At 42.8% G+C, this 22,152-nt stretch overlaps 1 protein-coding gene across 2 annotated transcripts in view; it reads right to left on the minus strand.

The window, feature by feature from the left end:
* Nucleotides 1–22,152, minus strand: part of ARHGAP26 (Rho GTPase activating protein 26) — a 479,016-nt gene that overhangs the window by 12,823 nt on the left and 444,041 nt on the right. Inside the window, exon 21 of one of the 2 annotated variants that reach the window (XM_082835995.1) lies at nt 2,480–2,590. In XM_082835995.1, coding sequence (XP_082692121.1) covers nt 2,480–2,590 — 111 coding nt within the window. Of the gene's footprint in view, nt 1–2,314; nt 2,591–22,152 lie in introns of both variants that reach the window. The other variant, XM_082835996.1, reaches the window with a different exon arrangement.

Consider the following 22,152-nt stretch of genomic DNA (forward strand, 5'->3'; position numbering starts at 1 on the left):
AACTAACAAGCACTAACAATGCTTTGGAGAGGGGAGACCAAGCCACTTCCGGAGGAGATGTTATACAGAAGTCCATGGGCCCATTAATTAGGTCTAACTAAGTTTTTATGTTTAAAAGCTCTGCCCAGGGAAGGAAATCTGAAGCTTCAGGATCTGGAAGTGGATTTGGGGGAATGGTTCATTGGACCTGAATAATGGTTGTATGCCCCCACCTCTTGGCTACATACTGCAACAGCAATCAGGGGATTTTTGCCCTCTCTGTGGGCTAGCTCCCCAGCTGTGTCCCCATCCGTGCTCAGCTTGGCACACATGGTCAGCTCAGTGAGAGCCAACTGCAAGCCCTACTCTGCCTTGCCCATTTCAAAAAGGCAGCTTCCTACAGGGCTGTGGAACAGCATCAACCAAATGGTGCCATTATAAGGACGGCCAGAGTGAACAGTACTGTGTAACCATGAACCCAAACACATGGGGTGAGCAGATTCTATTGCCACTGTCCACTGCCGATCTGGAAATATCAATACTCTGGGAAAGGTGCAGCTCAAGAAGTAAAACCTGGAAATATCCTGGAAGATGGGAGTGGGGAGGTGGAGATACTGGAGAGGCAATAGGGCCCCAAAGCTTAGAGATATAAAAAAAGTGAATACCATCCAAGCAGAGTGCACTTCAGTTTTTTTAGCTGAATGATTCTACCGTCCTGAGTCCCCCAACCCATTCTGTCCAAGGGCCGATATTCTGAAGATTTTATTTCCTTTTGAACGAATTGAAGGGGCCACATTTTGGCTCTGGTTTAGGTCTCATGGGGCAATCAATGATCTAACCAGAACAGCCCGAACCATATCTGGTGTCCTAGAAAGTTAACATCTCCCAAAGTGCCTAGAATATACCCAAGAAATACTTAGGAAATAACTTGAGTGTCAGAAAAAGTATAATCTGAATTTTTACCTTATTCCCAGGGTGAGGATAAAACAATATAGTGAAAAGCTATCTTTTCCATCTTCAAGGGAAAAGCTAGACAGAAAACCTAGAGGAGCAGGCCAGGCTCTGGGGCTGGGAAACATGGAAACTTAAATTTGGGGTCACCCATGTGTTTGGAGGAAAGAATGCTGGTTGAGGGCAAGAAGTCCTGAATTCTGGATTGGATCTCATGAGTCATGTGACCATGCACAAGTCACTTCTCTGTGCCTTAGTTTTGTTTCTCTGTAATAGGGTTCAGGCCATTTCTTCTCATTCTCACACGAAGATAGAATGAAATGATAGATATGGAAGTGCCTGGAGGCGAATTAAGTTTATATATATATATATATACACACACACATATATACATACACACACACACATATCTACATATGTATGTGTGTGTGTATATATTTATGTATGTATAAATAGCATGGGGTTTCTTTTTTTAAAAGTGAGACTCAGCTTTATAAATTATTTAAGCCCCTATGCTGGGCCCACCCCTTAGGAAAAAAACAGCTATGAGAAAAGATGGATGAAAAATTACTGCCAAGGCCCAAAATACTTATGATGCTTCAACTGGGCTCTGCGTTTTGGTTGTCTGAAAGCAGAGATTAAGTTCGAGAGACACACATGCTCAGGCCCTACAAAGCAGAGGGATTCTTTTTCCTGGATTTAAACAGCTTCTTTTCTCCAAAAAACTCAAATGTAAAGAATTAAGTGTCATCAAAGCAGGGAAAAACTATAGCTTGGCCCCTGGGGGGAGGAACTAGGTCAACCCTCAGAATGAGGTGTCGCCTGTTCCCGTGAGAGCTAAGGGTTCACAACACGTGGAGACAGATGTAGGCTGCGAGCACCGAGCATTCCTGGTACTACATGGGAGGTGAGGAGGCAGCCACGAACAACTTAAAGAGAAACTGCTTCATATCCCAAGCCTTTACTCTGTGTTATATTCATCTCTCTCCCAACTGGTCTGGGTCTCATCAACTAGGTGTCAGTACACAAGGCTGAAAGCCCAACCCCACAGATAAATGTTGCCTGATGCTATCTGATAAAAATGAGGGAAGAAAAGGCCAGTACGTGTCTCAGCACTGCTCCCTTTGATATTATCTTATGCTAAAGCACAGAGAGCCCCATGGTTCAGAGAGTGATCCAAACAGGAGCCCATTCAAGAGGCACTCTCTCCCCAAACTCTAGGCATCACGGATAAATTCAGTAACCAGAGGAAGGGCTCAGAAGGGTGTGGAAAATGCCATGCTGGTTCATGCAAACAGTCCCTCCCAGCTTTGGTCTCTGAGGCTGGAATCCCTGCTCAGCTTTGGATAAGCAGGAACGGATTGGTCATCATCTGTGACTTTACCTGGAGTCTTCACGAACCGCTTCTTCTGGCCTGTCAAAAAGCAAGTGCAGGTTTGGATGGCAGGGAACAAAGTTGACGAGGAGGTTGAACACTGCATGAAGAGAGGACCAAGCCAATGAGAGAACAACAGCAGCAACAGAAAAGCAAACAAACCCTGCAACAGACCTGATGGGGGATGAGTCGCTGGACGTGGATGAGGTGGGCATAGGGCTGGATGGCGCCGAAAACATGGGCCAAGATGGCGAGAGGGGTGAAGTTGGGCTTGGATTCGGGGGGCTGCAAGACATAACCACCAGAAAACTCGTCAGCACACAGGGAAACCACACGGGAGCACAGGAGGTTCAGGGGAGGCCAAATGACAGGGAGCTGGAGACCGGAGGAGCACTGAAACTGTCCTCAGTGCCAAGTCACATCTCTCCAGACCAAACTCCGTGTCTTCCAAGTAATGCCCACTCTGGAACTCCTCGGAGTGTTAACATGTCTCTTGGCCCTGCAGAACAACTGCTTCCTAGGTGGCAGGAGCTTCCTCAATTGGGTCCATTGTGCCTTTGGCCATGGGTGAAAAAGGCCCTGAACCCACGTCCATGGGTTCCCACACCCACATCCTATCACCGACCTCCATCTGGGGCAGGGCTAGCTCATAACCAGCCTTCAGCTTCCACCGTGAGTGTTTTTAAAGTCGTGCCTCAGCAAAAATGACCATTCTTCTGGGCCACACAGGCCATTCCGCCAGAAAACAATTTCCTGTTTACATTTTTAACGAAACGGGCCGTGTGCCATTGGAGACCCGGAGAAGGACTGCATTAGAAAAGTGATAGCGGATGGAGGACAGGGCTGGACACACACCTCTCAGGAGAGGGCATACAGCTATGGGCAGGGCATAGCTGTCCCTCTGAGGTTTGCTCTCCAGGCTTATTCTTTCTTTTTTCATGGATTTTGGGCATTTTGACGCTCAAAGAAAAAGTCTCAGATGGAAGGCAATGAACAAATGAGGAACTGAAAGCTTAAATCTGTCATTTTGTTTTATTTTTTGATGGGTGGCTGATCAAAAGTTTGGAGAGGACAGGTTGAAATTACTCACTAAAATATGGTTTGTGGATTTTAACTAGTCACGCTAGCCCTTTGACTTATTTCCACAAATTACACAAATAAACATCTTAGTAACTCTGTAAAATTGCATTAAGCCACAGATAGTGCAAACAAACATCAACGACTGAGAAAACAGCCCGGAAACCACCCAGCCACAACACCACCTGCAGCCCTGAGCCCCAGCCGGTGGCTGGATTATGTGGCCCAAGCACTGTACAGAGGTGAAAATGACAGCAATCCGATTCCAGGGGAACAGACTTTCTAAACATACTGGGATTTAGCAAGAACACATAAATGTCCTGCTGAATGAGACATCTTCAATTCAGATGAGAGACTCAATAATGGCCTTAATTATCTACAGCTATAACATAAATTCCTATGGAAATATACAGTACAAACCCATTGTGTGAGTTCATCAGATAACCTCGGACTCACTGAAAGAAACATTTATTAAATGTCACTATATGCATATATTTCTAGAATACAAATTTCATGAGCAGGGATTTTTGTTTACTTTGTTTACTGCTGTATCTCCAATGCCTAAAATAGTGCCCAGTAGGATTCCAATAAATATTGAGTAAATTAATGAATCTCATTTAACCCAGCCATCTAGCCAAGAGGCACTATTATAATTCCCATTTCACAGATGTGGGAACTTGGGCCAACTTGAGGCTTGCTAGAAGATATCCAGGCTGTAAGCGTCAGGGCCGAGGTTCAGACCCCAGTGCCCTGGCTCCAAGCCCAGGGCTGTTGCCACCACAGTGTACCACCTCTGGGGTAGCAGGACTTGCTCTGATCCTCTAGGCTGTACCAAGCTTCTTTACAGACCCCGCCAGAGCACTAGAAACCTTAACCACTGATTTATGAGTTTCCTTTAGATGCCTACCACATTTGCAGGGGAAAACGGGAATGCAGCAACAGACAGGCCCAGCAAGACTCGACACATTGTAAATTCCAACAAAATCCCCAATTCTGCCTCCAGTCTTGTGTGTGGTAGATTCCTATAGCAGATGGAATTCATATAACAGAAGAGACAGAATTCAAAGAGTATGGCTTTTTTCTCTTCGCCTCAATTATTCCAGCAATAACTACTGATTGAACACATTGTGTGATCAAGACAGTAAGTGGTATACAGCTCAGCATTTACCAAGGTCCCCGACTTGATGAGCTTACAGTGTATTTGACAAGATGGGACAGATTAAAACACAACTGTAAAATAAGACAGTAAGTAAGCTTCATCAGCTAAGGGATCAGTTACCCTATGATTAGTTTAATGCCTGCTCCCACACTTGATTCTGTCTTGGGTCCCGGAAGGAAGTGCTGCCTTATTTCTACTGGGCAGTCAGTCCTCGGTTAATCCACAACTGCAGCTGGTAAGAAGGGCCTCGCTTTCTGTCCCCTCCCTACAACTGCCCCCCCTAGATGGTGACCCAGTGGGCAAGGCCTGGCTATTCCAACTGCAGCCCAGCCTGGGGACCCAAATTCTGACCAGGGATAATCTGGAGGTTTATAAGAGCAGCCCAGGCCCAGAGGCCTGAACTAATCTGTTCCTTTGGTCAGTGGCCAACACAGGACAGTTAAAAAGTCCTTAAGACCTTTTTTTTTTTTTTTTTTTTTGAGTTTTCTTTTTAGTGGCTTTTCTAAGTAGGAAACACCTCCAGCTTCCTACCTCAAGTGTACCAAGAATCATGCCTTTGGCTAAAGGCATAGTTGGAAACATATTCTATGAACACAATGTGGGTTCTGAATGTTTTTTCACATCCCTGGATATCTAAGTGGTTCTTGGCCACTTAGTACATGGCTGAAATGATCTGGGGGTGCGGTTGGAATGCAGGACGTTCATAACGATTATAAGAAGTTACTCTTCAATCTCCATGTCCATTGCCATAGTATTAACTGTGAATTTTAAGAACTAATAGAATTTCATTTGTTTGCTTGTGTTTTGGTCATAGCAATAACATTTATTTGCCATAAAATAACCACAATCTAAAACTTATTACCACTATGCTTCAGTGTAACAGTAAAATGCATACTCCACAGTACTTCAATGATTTTTTAAACTACGGATTGGAATTATACTTTGTTAATTTGTGCTCCAGAGGCACATCCACAAAACTCAACGTCAACAATACTACTGAACAGTTATACACCACAATGACTGATGCCTGTAGCAAAAGAATGACTGTAAACATATAAATGTTCCTCAAAGAAACAGAGAGCACATTATGTATCAGTTTTGATGCAACTTAGAGAACACACAGGTGGAAAATAAGATGCACAGGGATGACGATAATGGCCCAAGACTATTTGTATAATCTTATACTCTGACCACAGAAGTGTCTGGCTATAGGTTACTTAAAGTGACAACAGCACTCCTAAAAAAATCCAAGACATGGGCTTCCCTGGTGGCGCAGTGGTTGAGAGTCCGCCTGCCGATGCAGGGGACACGGGTTCGTGCCCCGGTCCGGGAAGATCCCACGTGCCGCGGAGCAGCTGGGCCCATGAGCCATGGCCGCTGAGCCTGTGCGTCCAGAGCCTGTGCTCCACAACGGGAGAGGCCGCGATAGTGAGAGGCCCACGTACCGAAAAAAAAAAAAAAAAAAAAAAAAAAAAATCCAAGACAAAACAAACTAAAAATGGCCAGCTTCGGTATTGACTCTGAAACCTCCAATATCGAATTCTCAAAGTCTCTTCCCATTAATGAGGACAAGGATAACAAATGATTGGTGTTAGGATAGGAGAAAATAATTTTATAACTACAATCTTAGCAGATGATCCCCGAAGGCTTCTCTACAACCTCAGAGTCCAGCTGAATGCCCTAGCACATTTTTCACCCTAAATATTCCTGGGGTCCTGCCAGGCCCCCCACATCAGGGCCCAACTACAGCAACAGCAGCTTAAACTTCAAGGAACACTTGTTGGCCTGGTTTGGGTTCAAGTGGAAGGCTTGCATCGGCTTTAGTTTGCTAGTCCACGGTGTCCTCAAAAGGAGTCACACAGCCCCAGTCAGTCCCTTTGACAGTCACTGGACAGGGAAGAAATAATGGTTTGGGAAGATAAGGCTCAAAGGCCTGGCAGCATGCTGGGATGTGGCTGAGTGTGCAAGTACAGTGTGTGGCAATATCGTCAGCTTGACACCCTTCTGTGGTGACTCACTTGACTGATGGGGCATCTGGAGTACCAGCCAGGGCATGACTACCAGGCCGTGGACAGGGCTGTCCCAGCAGGCTCCCCATCTGATCACGGATGTGGCAGACCCTCTCATGGCTCCACCGCATGGGAGTGAAAAACCTGAGCTGGTATAAGATAAGCAGTCGGCAGACCATTAATCTTTAATTCTGATATGCAAAATTACAGACGGCTGTGTAGGAAACTGGGAGATAGCACAAGAAAAGCAGTAAAATCACACATGATGTATACCGCTGATAATCACTGTTAACAGCTTGCCAAATTTCTTCACTTGTCTTGGGTGGGGTGGTGCTGCAGATAATACTACATACATAGTAGCGTATTTTTTTCACTTAAGTATTTTCTGATGTCATTAAGTAGCCTTTGATATATTTTAAAAACCATAAAACTCTTTTCCCACTAATGAGGCTAAAAATAACAAACAACTGACATTAGTTCAGAGAAAATAATCTTTAAAGTACAATCTTGGCAGATGACCCCCTGAAGACCTCTCTACAAACCCCACAGTATTCTCAGACCTACAGGATAGTCACTGTATGGTATACCCTGATTTATGTACCCCTTTTCTTATTGTGTACATTCAGATTATCCCTCTTCCGCCATAGTACTGCAACTCACATTCTCGTAGAGGATCACTGCCTGTGTCTCCAATTGTTTCCTTAGCATAAATTCCTGGAAGTCAAATTAGTGAGTCAAAGGCTAGGAGCCTTTTTTAAGGGTCCTGATACATCCTAGCAAATGGCCTTGCAGAAAGGTTCGACTGAATTGCATTCCCACCAACAGCGTATGGGGGCTGCCCCTTCCCTCTCACCACGGCCCCACCAGCACAGAGAATGAGCAGTTAAAAAAATCCGCTGGACTTTTTTCCCCAGTCCACAAAGGTTACCTTGGACTCTTCTCTTTCCTAGCATTTCCAATGGTAAAAACAAATACAACTCCTCTCCCGTGTCGTTTCCATCTGCAAGCAATGTTTAATTTTCTAAAGGGCATTCTGCCAAGAAGGTAGTGTGGGGAAGGAGACAGGCAGATGGTTAGAGAGACAGACAACCGCAGCCTGTGGGGGTGCTGAACCCCTGGCCATGTGGCGTGGCTGATCCAAGAGAAACAGGGAGTGGTGGGTGGCTGGCTTAGTCTAGGACTCTCAAAGACAGGGCTAGGTAGGAGGGACGAGGTACACATGGGGAGCCAAAGAGTGTCTCGCCAGCTGCGCAGTGTGGAGAGGTCACAAAACTGGCATCGACGTCTCTCTGCCAGGCAGTGGTCTGAGACCTACGGGCTGGGTTCCCGGTCACGGATCTCAGGCTTGACCTGAATGCTCACTCCCTCAGTCTCCTTTCCCCATTACGCCTAGAACGGGGATGGTGCTATTAAGTTCAAGGGGGACTGCCTGTATTTTTTTTCTTTCCCCCTATAATGAGAGAGGATAGAAAATTCCATGAAAACCTGTAAAGTCCCATCTTATCTAGTCCTGAATTAGTGACTTCTTCTTCCTTGGAAAATATCCCTTTATGTCTTGAGTTAAAGCGCCACAAAAAGAGAGGGAAGATCAAACTCTGGTTGGGAAAACAGGGTCAAAAGGAGTCCTGGTAAGCTGGAGAGTGGTGAATCAGAGTAAATGACACAAAAACCAATTTCTACTTGTTGAAAATTTGAACGTATTCTTTACGTGTCCACTGAAGCTTTTACAACACAGAAATCCTATCTATGTCCTGAATTTTCAGTATGTGCTTCACGACTTTACAAGAGGAAAAGTCCACATGCCCCCAAGTTGCACTGCTCTGTATTCTTTTCTGACTCTTACAAGTATGCACAGTATTTACAGATTCTTTCCCCACATCTAATACAATTTAATACACATTTTTATTCAGATAATAACAGAGTCCTGATTCTTATTTTAATGAGACTAGCTGGTGAAATCCCCTTAAGGCCTAAGCAATTATATGCAATTGCTTTGAAAATAGTTTTTAAATAATTTGCTTTTAAAATAGCTTGACAAGTCTACAGGGCAGTGGTTCTGTTTTTCCAGCTTTTCAAAAACATTTCTGAAGTTTAAGTTCCAAATAAGTTTCAAACTCAGATGGGGTATGTTGGAAAAGGCATATAATTCTGCGATTAAATACAATCCGAAATCTTAGAATAGAGAATCTGTTATCCTTAAGGTTCCTCCAAGTCAATAAATCGAACCCTCTCATGCAGAATAACAAAGAAGTACAAGGTAGAGGAAACAACTCTGGATCGGAAGTAAAGATGCCTGGACAATGGTCTCAGTTCAACTGCTCACTGCAGGGGAAAAACCCTCAAGGGAAAGAAAGGACCAGCAGGGTAAATGGAACAGATGCCTCTATTGTGCTCTGCGCTGCACAATACTAATCGAGGGGAGTATTCTTTCCTCGTAATTAAACCTGAGGATAGCCCCTCAATCTTCTTCAAAATCACATTTCAGCTACATCAGAACTGGTTCTTAAAATAAAATGTATTTACTTTCTTTCAACTAAATAACCTCACAATTTATGAAGTTATTTTTAAGGAAACGCGGAAGCGTTTGGGGAGCACTTCGAAGGGTCTATAAGGTGACATTTGCTACTTCAAAAGATTGGAACGGTTGCCGAGAAATCCCAGCATCTCCTTACTATACCGAGTGCAGTACAACTGTCATTCTCTGTATAGTGAAGATATTGCAAAAACAAATGTATTCACTGTAACTGAAACAGAAAAGCAACAGTGCCACTAGGTTCAATCCTCTACTATCCTGAGGCATAACTTAGGTTTGCTCTGAAGTCACCATTCTAATGCTGGGTGTGTTTAAACTAATCTTAAAATTTACAAGCAAGAAACTGTAACTGCCTCAGGGGATTGAGAATGGGGACTGGGTACACAGGCACAGACTGGACATTCACTTTATATTTTACATTGGTTTATACTGTTTGAGTTTTTAAATCATGAGCCTATATTATTTTATAATAATAGTGGAAAGCACTCTTCTATAAATGGCACTAGGATAACTGGATATCTATATGGAAAAAGTGACACAACCTCTACCTCATATCATACCTAACAAATGATTTCCTGGTGTATTGCAGGTCTAATTGCCAAAGGCAAACAATAAATGAGGGAATGCCTCTGAGAACTTGGGGTTGGGATTTATCCAACAAGGCATAAAAAGCACTAAGCATAAAGGAAAATACTGATATACACGACTACATTAAAATAAGAAATTTTATGTATCAAAAGACAACCTTAAAAGAGAGTAAAAAGACAGCCTACAACATAAAAATACATAAGGGCACATACAAGACTATACACAGAACTCCTACTGATCAGTAAGAAAAAGGTAGACAACCAAGTGGGAAATGGGCAAGAAACGTGAGCAGGGACTTAGAAGAGAAAATGCAAAAGAAGGGGGCTCACGCCTTCTGTAATGCAGGAAGCGTAGATTAAAACCACAGTGAGATGATCCTGCTTACCTACCAGAACGACTAAGATATAGCTAATATCAAAATGCTGAAAATACCAAGTGTTTACAAAACATGGAACAACTGCAATTCTTATACTTTGCTGGAGGAGGGGTGCAAACTCCTCCACCCACTCTGGAAAACACTTTGGCCTTATCTAGCAGAAATGAAGCTATCATTCTCCATGACCTCGCAGTTCATTCCCAGATGTATACCCTAAAGCGGGGGTCCCCAAACCGGGACTGCACGCGGCCTGTTAGGAACCGGGCCTCACAGCAGGGGGTGAGTGGCGGACGGGTGAGAGTGAAGCTTCATCCGCCACTCCCCATTGCTCCCTGTTGCTCACATGAACACCTGAACCGTCCCCCTGCCCCCACCCCCCAGTCCGTGGAAAAGCTGTCTTCCGTAAAACTGGTCCCTGGTGCCAAAAAGGTTGGGGACCACTGCCCTAGAGCACAGTGTGTATATATGAGAAGACATATATGAGAATGTGTAGAGCAATTTATCTGTAAAAACAAAAACTGGAAACAAGCTAGAAGTTGAGCACAAGTAGAATGGAGAAATAATTTTAGTATATTAATGCAATGATGCATTCTGCTACAATGAAAATAAATAAATGAACTACAGCTACACGAATGACTTTTAAAACTGTTGAGCAAAAGAAGTCAGACTCAAAATAATAAAGCAAAATATTCATTTTAGGGGTGCACCAAGTCAATCATTATTTGCAGATTCTGCAGTTGTGAATTCACCTATTTGTTAAATTTATTTGTAAGTCCAGAATCAATACTCAAGGTGCCTTCATAGTCATTTGCGGACACACACAGAGCGATGAAAAACTTAAGTCACCCTGAGTCACCCAACATGCACATTCCCAGCTGAGGTCAAGCAAAGGGACGCTCTGCCTTCTGTTCCAGCTCTGTAGTGTCCCTATGTGCAAGAAGGCTGTGACATGCCTTACAGAGAAAACATGTGCATGACTTACAGCGCTGTTCGTCCTGAGTTTAATGTTAATGTTAATGAATCAATAGTAATATTAAGTAAGGCGTCTTTAAATAGAAACCCATGTAAAACAAGGTTATGTACTGATGGGTTGACAAAAAAGTTGTAACCAGAGGCTTGTAGGAACCTAACCCCGTATTTTCTGTAGGAGCAATGGTACGATATTCACTAATTCAGTGTCTGTGGTTACTTCATGGACCGTTACTACTGCAAATAACAAGAACCTGTATCGAAGAGCTAAAAATATAAATAAAAACAAGGAATTGAGTACTGTAAATATCAGATTAGTGGTTACCCCTATGGGGAAGGAGAGGACTGTGATAGGGGAAGAGAAAGTGAGAGATGTGGGTGCTTCTGGGGTCCTGGCAAGGTTGTATTTTTGACCTGGGGGGCAGTTGCTAAACAGTAATTTGTGAAGTTGTATAATACATCTCACGTACTTTTCTATATAATAAAAAATACGTGCAGACCTACCTTAAAACACTTAGGGACAGTAAGTGTATCAGTGTATTAACAGCATTCTCTGGGTGATGAGAGTAAATGTAATCTTTATTCTTTGTGCTTTTAAAATATTTTCCATATTTTCTACAATTAATATGTTACATTTAAAACCAAAACAATTAATACATGTTAATAGAAGAAATACTCTCCCTAATCATACAAATGGCTACTTTTATTCTCTAAAGGAAGGATGTTTTAATAGGGGCAAAATGACAATTCCGTCATTGTTGCACCAATCCGTGGTTTAGGTTGCACGACACAGTCGGCAGTTCCCAACTGTTTTTACTGTTTTTCTTCTTTTTCAGTCAAATACAATCAACAACTATTTACTGAGTGCCTTCCATATGCAAGAACTAAATTTCCCATCCTTCTGTCCTCACTGAGGAATTATGTTGACTCCTCTAGAGCCTTTTTTATTGGTAAAGTTATTACAGTAAATCAGTGGTGTTTTCCTTTCCCCCCGCGCATGGGGAAGTCGAGGAAGGACATCTCTGATGTCGCATTCTGAGTCTGCGGACAAGTTAACAACACTGGCTGAAAGTCCTTGGCCATCTGGCATCCCTTTCTATACGGTCTGCTTTCAGGGAGTACTTCCTGTTTGGACTAGGGAGAGGAAAAGGAGGGAAAAGGATTTAATAAGACTCTAAATGTCCACTGATGAAAACAAAGGAATATCTAAAATTAGAAGTGATGGCCCAAGATACTTGGGTGCCCTACCAGTAACCCTAGGGAAAGAGGATTCCTTGAAAAAGGAGCCTAAAATATTTCACTATGTTCACTACTCTCAGCAATAGAAAAAGCACTTCTGCTAAAGATAATATCCAGGACAATTAAATTAAACTCCTACAACACACAAAGCTTGGTCCGGATACCATGAAAGGCGTATGAGGCAAAGAGATAAGGAGACATGAACTTTGATGCTAAGGCCATTGGACTTTTCTCCCTGCAAGCAAATAGCTGGCTTCTCTCAAATTCTAGTGTTTATTCTTTAGTCTAAACATGTGGAAAATTGTTTCTGATCCGATTTTAACCTCCTCAAATGTCTTCCCCACTCCATTTGTATCATCTATCCCTGGCCTTGCTCCTTCGGTGTGACCATACCCAAACCCCGCTTTCTCCCTACCACCATGCTTGCCCTCCACAATGGCTGGCTCAGGCTGCAGCCCAGAAATGCAATCTCACTGGGCTTCACGGTGATTTTCACCCCTTGTTCACTTGGTTCTGGGGAGCTTATTGACTGGACTGGAAAAAAAACTTTAAATGATTTTCCAGCAAAGTCACCCTTTCCAGTGGAAAAAAAGAGTTTTAACATCTGTGAACAAAAACAAACTGAAGGAAAATGATTTATATATTCTCTAGTTCTTGTACTCCAAAGCCAAACACCCACTAAGAATTCAATGAAAACAGACACAGCAAAGTACCATTAATTCTAATCTCACAAAATTAAAATTTCTATTTTTTTCAGATCTGAGGTAGATCCGAATTTACTAGGAACAATCGATGAGTGACTAAGCCAATTTACAATGTCAACAAGAGTTTTCAATACAGAGTGCTTAACCTAAAAGAACCATTCGTGCTGATGATTTCAAAATGCAAATCTGATCATGTCATGTCTTTGCATAAAATACTCACTCAATGATTCCCTATTGTTTCTAGGGTGAAGACCAAGGTCTTCCTACCTTGACTACTCTAAGAATCGCTAGCCTGGCTTCTTTACCTTTTACCACTTGAATCCATCCTACTGCACATCATAACTACATGAACCTCCTAAGCACACAGCTTAATAACTACTTGTTGAATGTTGTTCAACAAAGAGCATTTTCCCACTCATAAGCTCACCAATACCTACTGCACGTAGAATAAACTGCTTGCCCTAGTCGAGTGGGATATGTAGTTACAATTTACTCGTGCCCACCGGTTTTCCAACTCCCGTTCTTCTGGTTCATTTGGAGAAGTTCTTCGAGACCCCAAGCAATACAGGTGGGTCCAGTGTCCCACCGATGTCACCGTATTGGCAGGCATGTGATCCAGGCCGGCCAGTGAGAGGACCCCCCTTCCTCCTGGCCACAGTGGGTCAGTGATGGACAGGTAACTGATCACAGTTCATCCATGGGGTCTAATGTATGAATGCTCTTCTTAATGGATGCAAAATCTAAATGTACTGGCTGAGAGTAACCAGAGATCCTTTTTTCCTATAACATGGCAAACATCTGTCTGCAAATGAAGTTTTGTTTTGTTTTGGTTTTTAAAAGAGGGAAGAAGAGCCAAGCAACATAATAATTTGGGCTCCTGGATTCAATTGTGCTCGAGGTTAGATTTGCCCTGAGATTTCCCAAAATTGTAAGCTTATAACTTCCACTTTTTCCCTAAGCTACTTGGGTTTCTGTCATTTGAAGGTCTTTCACAAGACGTCCTCAATGCTCTTCTTTGCAGTCATTACTTGCCTCCAAGTCAGCAAACTTTCTTAAGGGCCATTTGGTAAATATTTTAGACTGTGGAACAACAGGCAAAAATTAAGGGTTACATACATTACATAGCTACTTACATAAACATTTAAAATGTAACAGTTCAACAATGTAAAAACCATTCTTATTTTATGAGCTGTAAAGTAAAAATAAAAACAAACAAACAAACAAAACCAAGGTGACAGGCTGGATTTGGACCACGGGCCATCGTTTTCCAACCCCTCTTGTAGTCAAACTGGTTTACACGAGCCATGAGCATGCTGTAAGCCTTTCATTGCAATGTTCTTGCTGGTGATGTTTTTCTCCCCTGGAACGTCTCTTCCCTTGCCACGAACTACTACCCAGCCACCACTCAAAGCCCATCTAAATGTGAACTCCCACCTGAGGCTTCTCTGATACTGCAACAAAGTGAGGTCTTTCTCCCCTGAATCCTCGAGGACTCTATTTCTCTTCCAGTCTTGACCCTACCTTGCATTGTAGTTCTCCTAATCCTCTTGCAGCTCTTGCACACTGGGAACGCTTAGTCAGTTTCTTTGGAATTGACAATATCTAAAGGCTACACTGAAAAAACAAACAAAAAAAAAACCCCAAGAAACAAAAGAACTCCACAGGATCGAAGTAATTAGTAAAGGTTTATGGATCCACCAGAGGCACAGGGTAAGCCGCGGAAGCCAGACATTTCTGAATCAGAATTATCTGACATCATAAAACAGAAGAGCTCTCACTCCAGCGTTGCCATGACAGCTGTAGTACAGCCACTTGTTTGCTTGTCTAGGGTGGTTATGCCGAACAAGTACGACAGAAGGGGCATTTCGGACATTGCGGTCCTGGTGGGGCGGGAGAGGGGCACGCTGGTCTAGGGTTTGATGGACTCCTGTGTCTCAGTCTGTTCACTCGTGTGAGCAGTCAGCAGTCCCTTCTGACTACTGCATAGTGTTGCCCAAACTCAGTCATCTGGGCCTCGGCCTCCAATCTTCTTACCATTGTATGTGTTTTAATATAACAACAGATACTATAACATATAGTATATAATATTAATATATAACATTTTAATGTTTTTCTCTAAATTGATCTTCTTAATAAAACAGAAGCATCTACGTTAGTCCATTCTAAATAATAAAACCTCACTATTATTAAAATGAAGAAGAAAAATTCACCCAGGCACCATTTAAAACTTTCCAGTACCTCAGTGCCACAGGGCTCACATTTTGGACATTTCTGTTCTCAGTTACCAATCTTTTTATTTCCGCTTGCAGAAACATAGCATCTATTTTCCCAAGATCTATTTAATTACCCCAAAGAGGGAAATTATTTAATAAAAAATGTGTATGTCCATTTCAGGCAAGGTGTTGACAGTCATTTAATAAATATTTTTCCCCTCTTAACTTTGATATCATTTGTCTATACTATCATCATCATCATGTCAACGTTTACTTACTGTGTTTTGCATTCCTGTGAGAGCAGGATTTTTAAACATAGCTTTATTAAGGGATAATGCTATGAAGTTGACTCCCTATTTTAAGTGTACAACATTGAGAGAGTTGTGTAATCATCACCCATAATCCAGTGTTATAATGCTTCTAGCAGCCCCAAAACGTCGCTCCTGCCATTTGCAGCCAAGCCCTGCTCCTGTAACCAGCCACGGGCAACCACTGATCTACTTTCTATCTCTAGAGATTTGCCTTTTCCAACATTTCACCATAATGGAGTCATACAATGTATGATCTTTTTTGTCTGGCTTATTTCACCTGCAGATGTTTACAGTGGGCCAACAGCTTTCAAAAGGCAGGTGAAATGAAGATGGTAACAAACACTGGGTACTAACTTTTATTGAATACTCGGTAGGTACCAGTCATTCTGCCAAGCTTTGGGAGGCATTACCTTATTTAATTTTTCCAAACAACCTCAGGAATAGGTACTATTATTCTCATTTTTCAGATGACAAAACAGAAGCTCATAAAGTTTAAGGATCTTTGCTTAAAGTCAATCATCTAATTAGTGGATGAGCTGGGATTTGAAACTAGTCCTAACTCTTAGCCACTGTGCTATCTGCCTGGTGTTTAAAAAAAAAGTCTCAAGATGAAACCAACTGAGATTTTCCTTTAAAAAAAAAAAAAACAACCAAAAACCAAACTAACAAAGAAAAACTTTTCAACTCACAGGAGAAAGCAATATAGAGTTCACGGTGCTAGGGAAAAAGCCTTTGAGGGTGCCTGGAAGGGAAGGTTCACCACAGCGGGCACTCCAGCACCTGCTCAGCACAGCGAGCCTCCACGGGGCACAGACCGCCCCCCGCCCCCACTTCCAGGCTCACTACTCCTGCCTCCCAGGCAAACCGGAAGCAGCCTGCTCGTCGCAGTACCCTTCATTATATACGCTCTTGCCCTCAATCTACTGCAGCCTTTTCACTTTATTTAGAAAGCATGCATTGGAAGACATAAAAAATAATATATTTAAGGCTGTTTATGAGCAAATTTCCTCCAAAAGCCTCAAGCTGGTCCATTTGTGCCATCTGTTACAAGGGAAACTAGAAACCACCTGTCGGTCTGCCTGAGCTCTGCTCTTATCAAGGAAGTTGTAATTACCTCTTTGGTGAAGGATTTGAATCATTACAGTAAATCCCTTATTCAGCACATCTTGTATTAGGAAGGCATTCTGACCCTAAAACCCAGGGTTTTTATCCCCTTGCCCTGCACAGATGCAATAAAACCTCAGCTCTTCAAAGCCTGGCAGAGTGAACTGTGCCTTAATCTTGTTTGTTACTCAATGCTAAATATTTACTAAACAAATATTTCCTGCACACTTAACTACACAGCAGGTGCTTTGCAGGCACCTGGAACACAGCAGAAAACAGGTGGAGAGAGGCTTCTGCTCTCAAGCAGCTTATGTTCACTCACAGTGAACTTCAAGGCAGGGTATGAGCACAGGCTGGGTGGAGGGAAAATATCAAAACATCCATTTGCATTCCTCATCTGATGCTTATAAGATCTGTATTTTATAGATGCTTTCTGATGTGTATAAAACAATGAGTAGGATAGGTAAATACTTTATAAATAGGTAAATAAAAACAACAGACACGTATGAGAGGTACCTGCCCCAAATATTTTTTTCTGATAGTATTTTGATCATCTTAGTGATAAAAATTGTTTAGGAAACACTATTCTTGTGTGTGTGTGTTAACAGACAAACAAGTAAACAACACATCACTTTAGATGGTATTAAGAGCTACGAAGAAAATTTAAAAAGCAGTGTGAAGGTGACTGCCAAGTGGGAAAGGGTGGGTGGGGTGATTTGAATTCCACGGATGGGGCTGCTTCTTTCAGGAGTAACATCTCAGCTGAGAGGTCCACGCAGGAGAGTGCTCAAGCCTCCTTCTCTTAAACACCAGGGCATCTTTTAATTGTAACCATTTGGGATTAAAACAAAAACCAAGCCCCATTTCCTCCTAAGCACCCTCACAGTCTCTTTGCTTAATCATAGAGCCTTTTCCTGGAACACCGTGTGAACTTAATGGAAAGGGTCCCATTTTTGAAGGGAAGAACTATTGAAAGAAGATCAGTAGTAAAGGCTGTCCTGGCTGTAGCAGAATTCCCAGTAGTGGCTGGTAACAGCCAAACATAGATTTTCTGCAAGAAACTGTTGCCTCGTAAAGCTAAAAAGTCATTCCTTTGGGGGAAATAAGTGTGTACCTTTTCAATGAAGTCTCTATGTGCCCTAAAATAAGTATGTTGCCTGTTTCTTTTCAGAAGAAAGGAATTACATACATCCCAAACCAACCGACAAACAGCCTGCAGATGTCTCTTCCCTTGCGTGAACTGCCACATCTCCAGGTCCCTACAGAACCAAGCATGAGGTTAGACACCCTAGATATTACACCTCGGTTTTCTGGATCACTCTTTCACTACCTGAGGTATGTAACATCTCTGAAGTTCTACTCACTTTTTGTCACTATATGCACGTGAATTCGCCTAGACGGGTATTTGCGGTAAGCCTTCTACCATGTCATCCTCCAAGGCCCACACCATGTCTCTGCCAGATCCTCTCCTCATCATCACCCAGGCTTATAGGGACAAGATGGTACTCAGCACATACTTAACCTTCCTCTCATCCTCCCAGGAAACTATGGAAAGGAAAGGAGAATCTCCCCAAGGGAAGACTATTGCAAATCATACAATTTAGGAAAATACAAAAATGAAAGCGAATAAAATGTATTTTCCAAAATAAGAAGTTCTTGCACCATCGCGTAGCTGAATGAGTCCAGCTGGGTTGGAGCCTAAAAATCTGTATTTAAAAAATGTTCTCCTCACTGCCCACAACTCCAACCCCAGCCCTGTGGTTCTGATATGCAAGCAGAGATGGGAACCACTGATCCTTGGCTTCTACAGAGTTCCAAGTCAGCTTTGGAGATTACTAGGAAATGGGAACACACCAGGGACTTAGTAGCATGCACCTTGGTGATTATTTTCTTCCTATAAAATTTCTGATTTATTCACATGGATCTTGTTATTATTTTTGACACAGCAAGTATGTGTAAACTTCTTCGCCAGTGTCTTAATAAAGTGTCAGTGCTTATCTGTGATTTGGTCAAAAGAACTGAAGGAGTTCTGAGGAGACGGATCAGTTTAAGCTGGAGGAGTTCGGGAAAGTTTCCCTTGAGTTGGAAGGTTCCCATTTTCCATTTTGGGGTTTCAGATTAAGGGGGGCTGTGGTCAGCCTTGCAGCTGGAAAAGGAGAATCAGTGTCCAGGGCAAAATGAGCCCCCCGCTCTCTGCTGAAACAAGACGTGGCAACAGCATATTCACAGCCTTGCTTTGAAAATAACAACTCCCACTGGTGTAGACTGCTTACAACCCTCCAGGCTCTGGGCCGAGCACTTTTGGTCTCTGCCTCGTCCCAATAACCCAAGAGGGCCGCCCTGACTTTGCAGAGGGGTAAGAGGAAGTTTGGAGAGGTTGAGTCGTTTTCTAAGAGCCAGAAAGCGGTGGTGCTGAGACTGAAGTGAGGCAGCCTGACTCCAGTACAGCCTCTTCTGAACGCCTGTGCCCGCCTCTCCCCTCCAGCCTCCCCCGGCCCCTCACAGAGTCCTGGGCATGCATACTCCACAGGCAAGGCGCACAGAAGTGCCTGGAGATGGCTGATGCCAACACAGTGAGCTCACTTAAAAGGGAATTTGCTTGAAGCGCCCTAGAATCTGTTAAAGCAGGTAAATCCCAGTTCCAAGATCAAATGTTACAAATAACATTACATAGAAAATAAAAGAAAAACGGTTTGGGAGCCTCTGAACACTTTCATTGGTTGTCTGTTTTCAGAGAATCCCTGCCGTATTTGATAAACAGACTTCTAGATGAAAACACTATTCTTAACAATAGTGAATTAACAGTTGAGTGTAAGAGTCTGGGGTCAGACAAGGCTCCAAAACTGCTTTGAATCCTGGTTCTGCCACTTATTAGCCGTGTGACCATGGGCAACTGTGCCCCTCATTCTCCTCCCCTGCTTAAAATGGGGATAATCAATAATAACTCTACCTCAGAGGATTGGGGAGAATTAAAGGGGATCATACACATAATACACTTAGCATACTGAAGCTTGGTACGCCGTAAGCATTCACTAAATGGTAGCTATGATGATTAGGATATGCCTGACTTGTCCTGAAAAAGTGATTCTTCTATTTTAAAATGAAACGTGGACTTAAGGACGCAGTACTTGTACCATCTATAAATCCGAAGGCACTGATGCAAACAGAAGTGAAAATGAAGATGAAACTGCACCAGTACCTGCACCAAAAGGAGAGAAAAAGTAATCTGCCTCCAGTTCTAGGGCTTTCATCCCAGGATCATTTCCCCTCTTAGCATAGCCCTGTCACTTGTGTCTGCACAGCAAAGCCCCCAGTGGAAAACACACAGAGGCAAGTTCAGAGGCGCTTGGGTTATGTTACCAGGGCAGATCAGTCCACTGGGATCAAATAACCTACGCCCAAAGCCCAGAAGTTCATGTTCAAGTGGAGGTGTCAATACTGAGTTGTGGCTCATCTAGGGACCTTAATTAAGCCCCAGCCTCTTTTTCAGGGCAGGCCGACAGGAGGTGTCTGTTTTTCCATCGGCTCTCACAGAAAAGCTGGTGGTGTTACGGAAAGTGGGCCTGGGAAGGTGGGCGGACAGGCACTGCCCACCGGCCCACACTCATTCTGGGCGTGTCTAGGGGGAGGATCTGAATTCCCGGGTGCACTTGTGACAGCCGCCGGAGAAGCCCACGTGGAGAGGGCGGGTGAAGAGACAGAGTAATAGGATAACACTTCCTTCTTGGCGTGGGCCTTCCCCCAAGGATGATTACACACTCTTAAAAGCAGCACTGCATAGGTTTCACACAAAAGCTGCTGGAGATGGTGTTGCTCATTCTTATAATATTCTGCAAGGTGAGCAGCCAGGGTCGCCATCATTAAGTGGACAAGGTAGGCTGAGCCAGACCCTCGGACATTAGGGCTCAATGAATGGCTTAGTTTCTTGGGATGGTGGGCAGGCCACTGCAGCAGCTTCCCTTCCTTCTTTGCCTTCTAAGCCACAGGTTTCTCAACATCTAACTTCCCCATCCCTGTCTTCACCCCTCCGCCCACAGGCTAAACACTGGTTCTTTAAATAGGGAGGCTCTTTCAGGAAGAAAGGCGTAGGGAAGACTCACTGAGAAACTTCCCACAGGGAATGCAAGGTTGAGTGGGAAGAGTTAAGGGCTCTAGGAGCAGGTGGAGTGAGGGCGGGAATCCTTCCGACTTCATCTCGCTCTCCTTTGAAAACCAGGGAAAATGTTACCCCAAAGGGCCTCGGTGAAGACTGCATGAATCTACATCCATAAAGGGCCGGGTGCCACATCCGGCACTAGAAAGTACCCCCATAATAGCAAGCATTGATAACTTCCTGAGCTTGACAAACTAGCAGAATTAAGGAAAGGAATAAATAACCTTAGGTTCTGGGCAGTTATAGCTGCCTTTCCAAAGTAAAACTAACCAGGAAGAAGGATGCCAGGGCTTTGCTTAATTCACACATCCAAGGCCAGCTTATTTTCTCTCCTCCTTCCCACCCCATGGTTTCTGGTAAAAAACAAAAACAAAAAGGGGGCATGTCCCAAAATATATATTTTTTAATACATAACCATTTATTTTTTTGAATACAGACAGAAAACCTATTGTTCCTGTTTCTAGCTATAAAAGCAATTTGTGCTCAATGTGGAAATCAAAGAAACAATGAAAGGCAAAAATAAAACTAAATACAACCCTCAAAATTAAAAATAAAACTACCAAATGATCCAGCAACTCCACTTTGAAGAAAACGAAAACACTAACTTGAAAAGATATCTGCACCCCCATGTTTATTGCACCATTATTTATAATAGCCAAGATATGGCAACAACGTTAAGTGTCCGTCAATGAATGGGTAAAGAAGTTGTGGTACATATATACAATATTATTTGGCCATAAAAGAGAAAGAAATGGTGTCATTTGTGACAACCTGGATGGAACTTGAGGGCATTATGTTAAGTGAAATAAGCCAGACAGAGAAAGACAAATACCATATAATCTCATTTATATACGAAATCTAAAACCAAAACCAAAAAAATCCACTGAGCTCATAGATAAAGAGAACAGATTGGTGGTTGCCAGAGGCAAAGAGGTGAGGGGTGAGGGGTGAGGGAAATGGAGGAAGGGGGTTGAAAGGTACAAATTTCCAGCTATACAATAAATAAGTCATGGGGTGTAATGTACAGCATGGTAACTACAGTTAATAATACTTTTTGCATATTTGAAAATTACTAAGAGAGTAGATCTTCAAAGTTCTCAACACAAGAAAAAAAATTTTGTAACTATGTATGGTGTTGAATGCTAACTAGACTTACTGCGGTGATCATTTTGTAATATATACAAATATCAAATCATTATGTTGTCCATTTGAAATTAATATAATGTTACAGATCAATTATACCTCAATAAAACAAAAAACTAAACAAAACCAACTATCAACATTTCCGCCCACATGTACCACATGCCGACTGTTTTAGAACCTTTACATGTATACATATGCATTCATGCGTGTTTGTTTTGCCCATTAAAATGGCACCATAGCTTACATACTCTTTTATTCTGCTTTTTTCA

The sequence above is a fragment of the Leucopleurus acutus genome (assembly GCF_964270905.1).
Source record: "Leucopleurus acutus genome assembly, chromosome: 3".
NCBI lineage: Eukaryota > Metazoa > Chordata > Mammalia > Artiodactyla > Delphinidae > Leucopleurus > Leucopleurus acutus.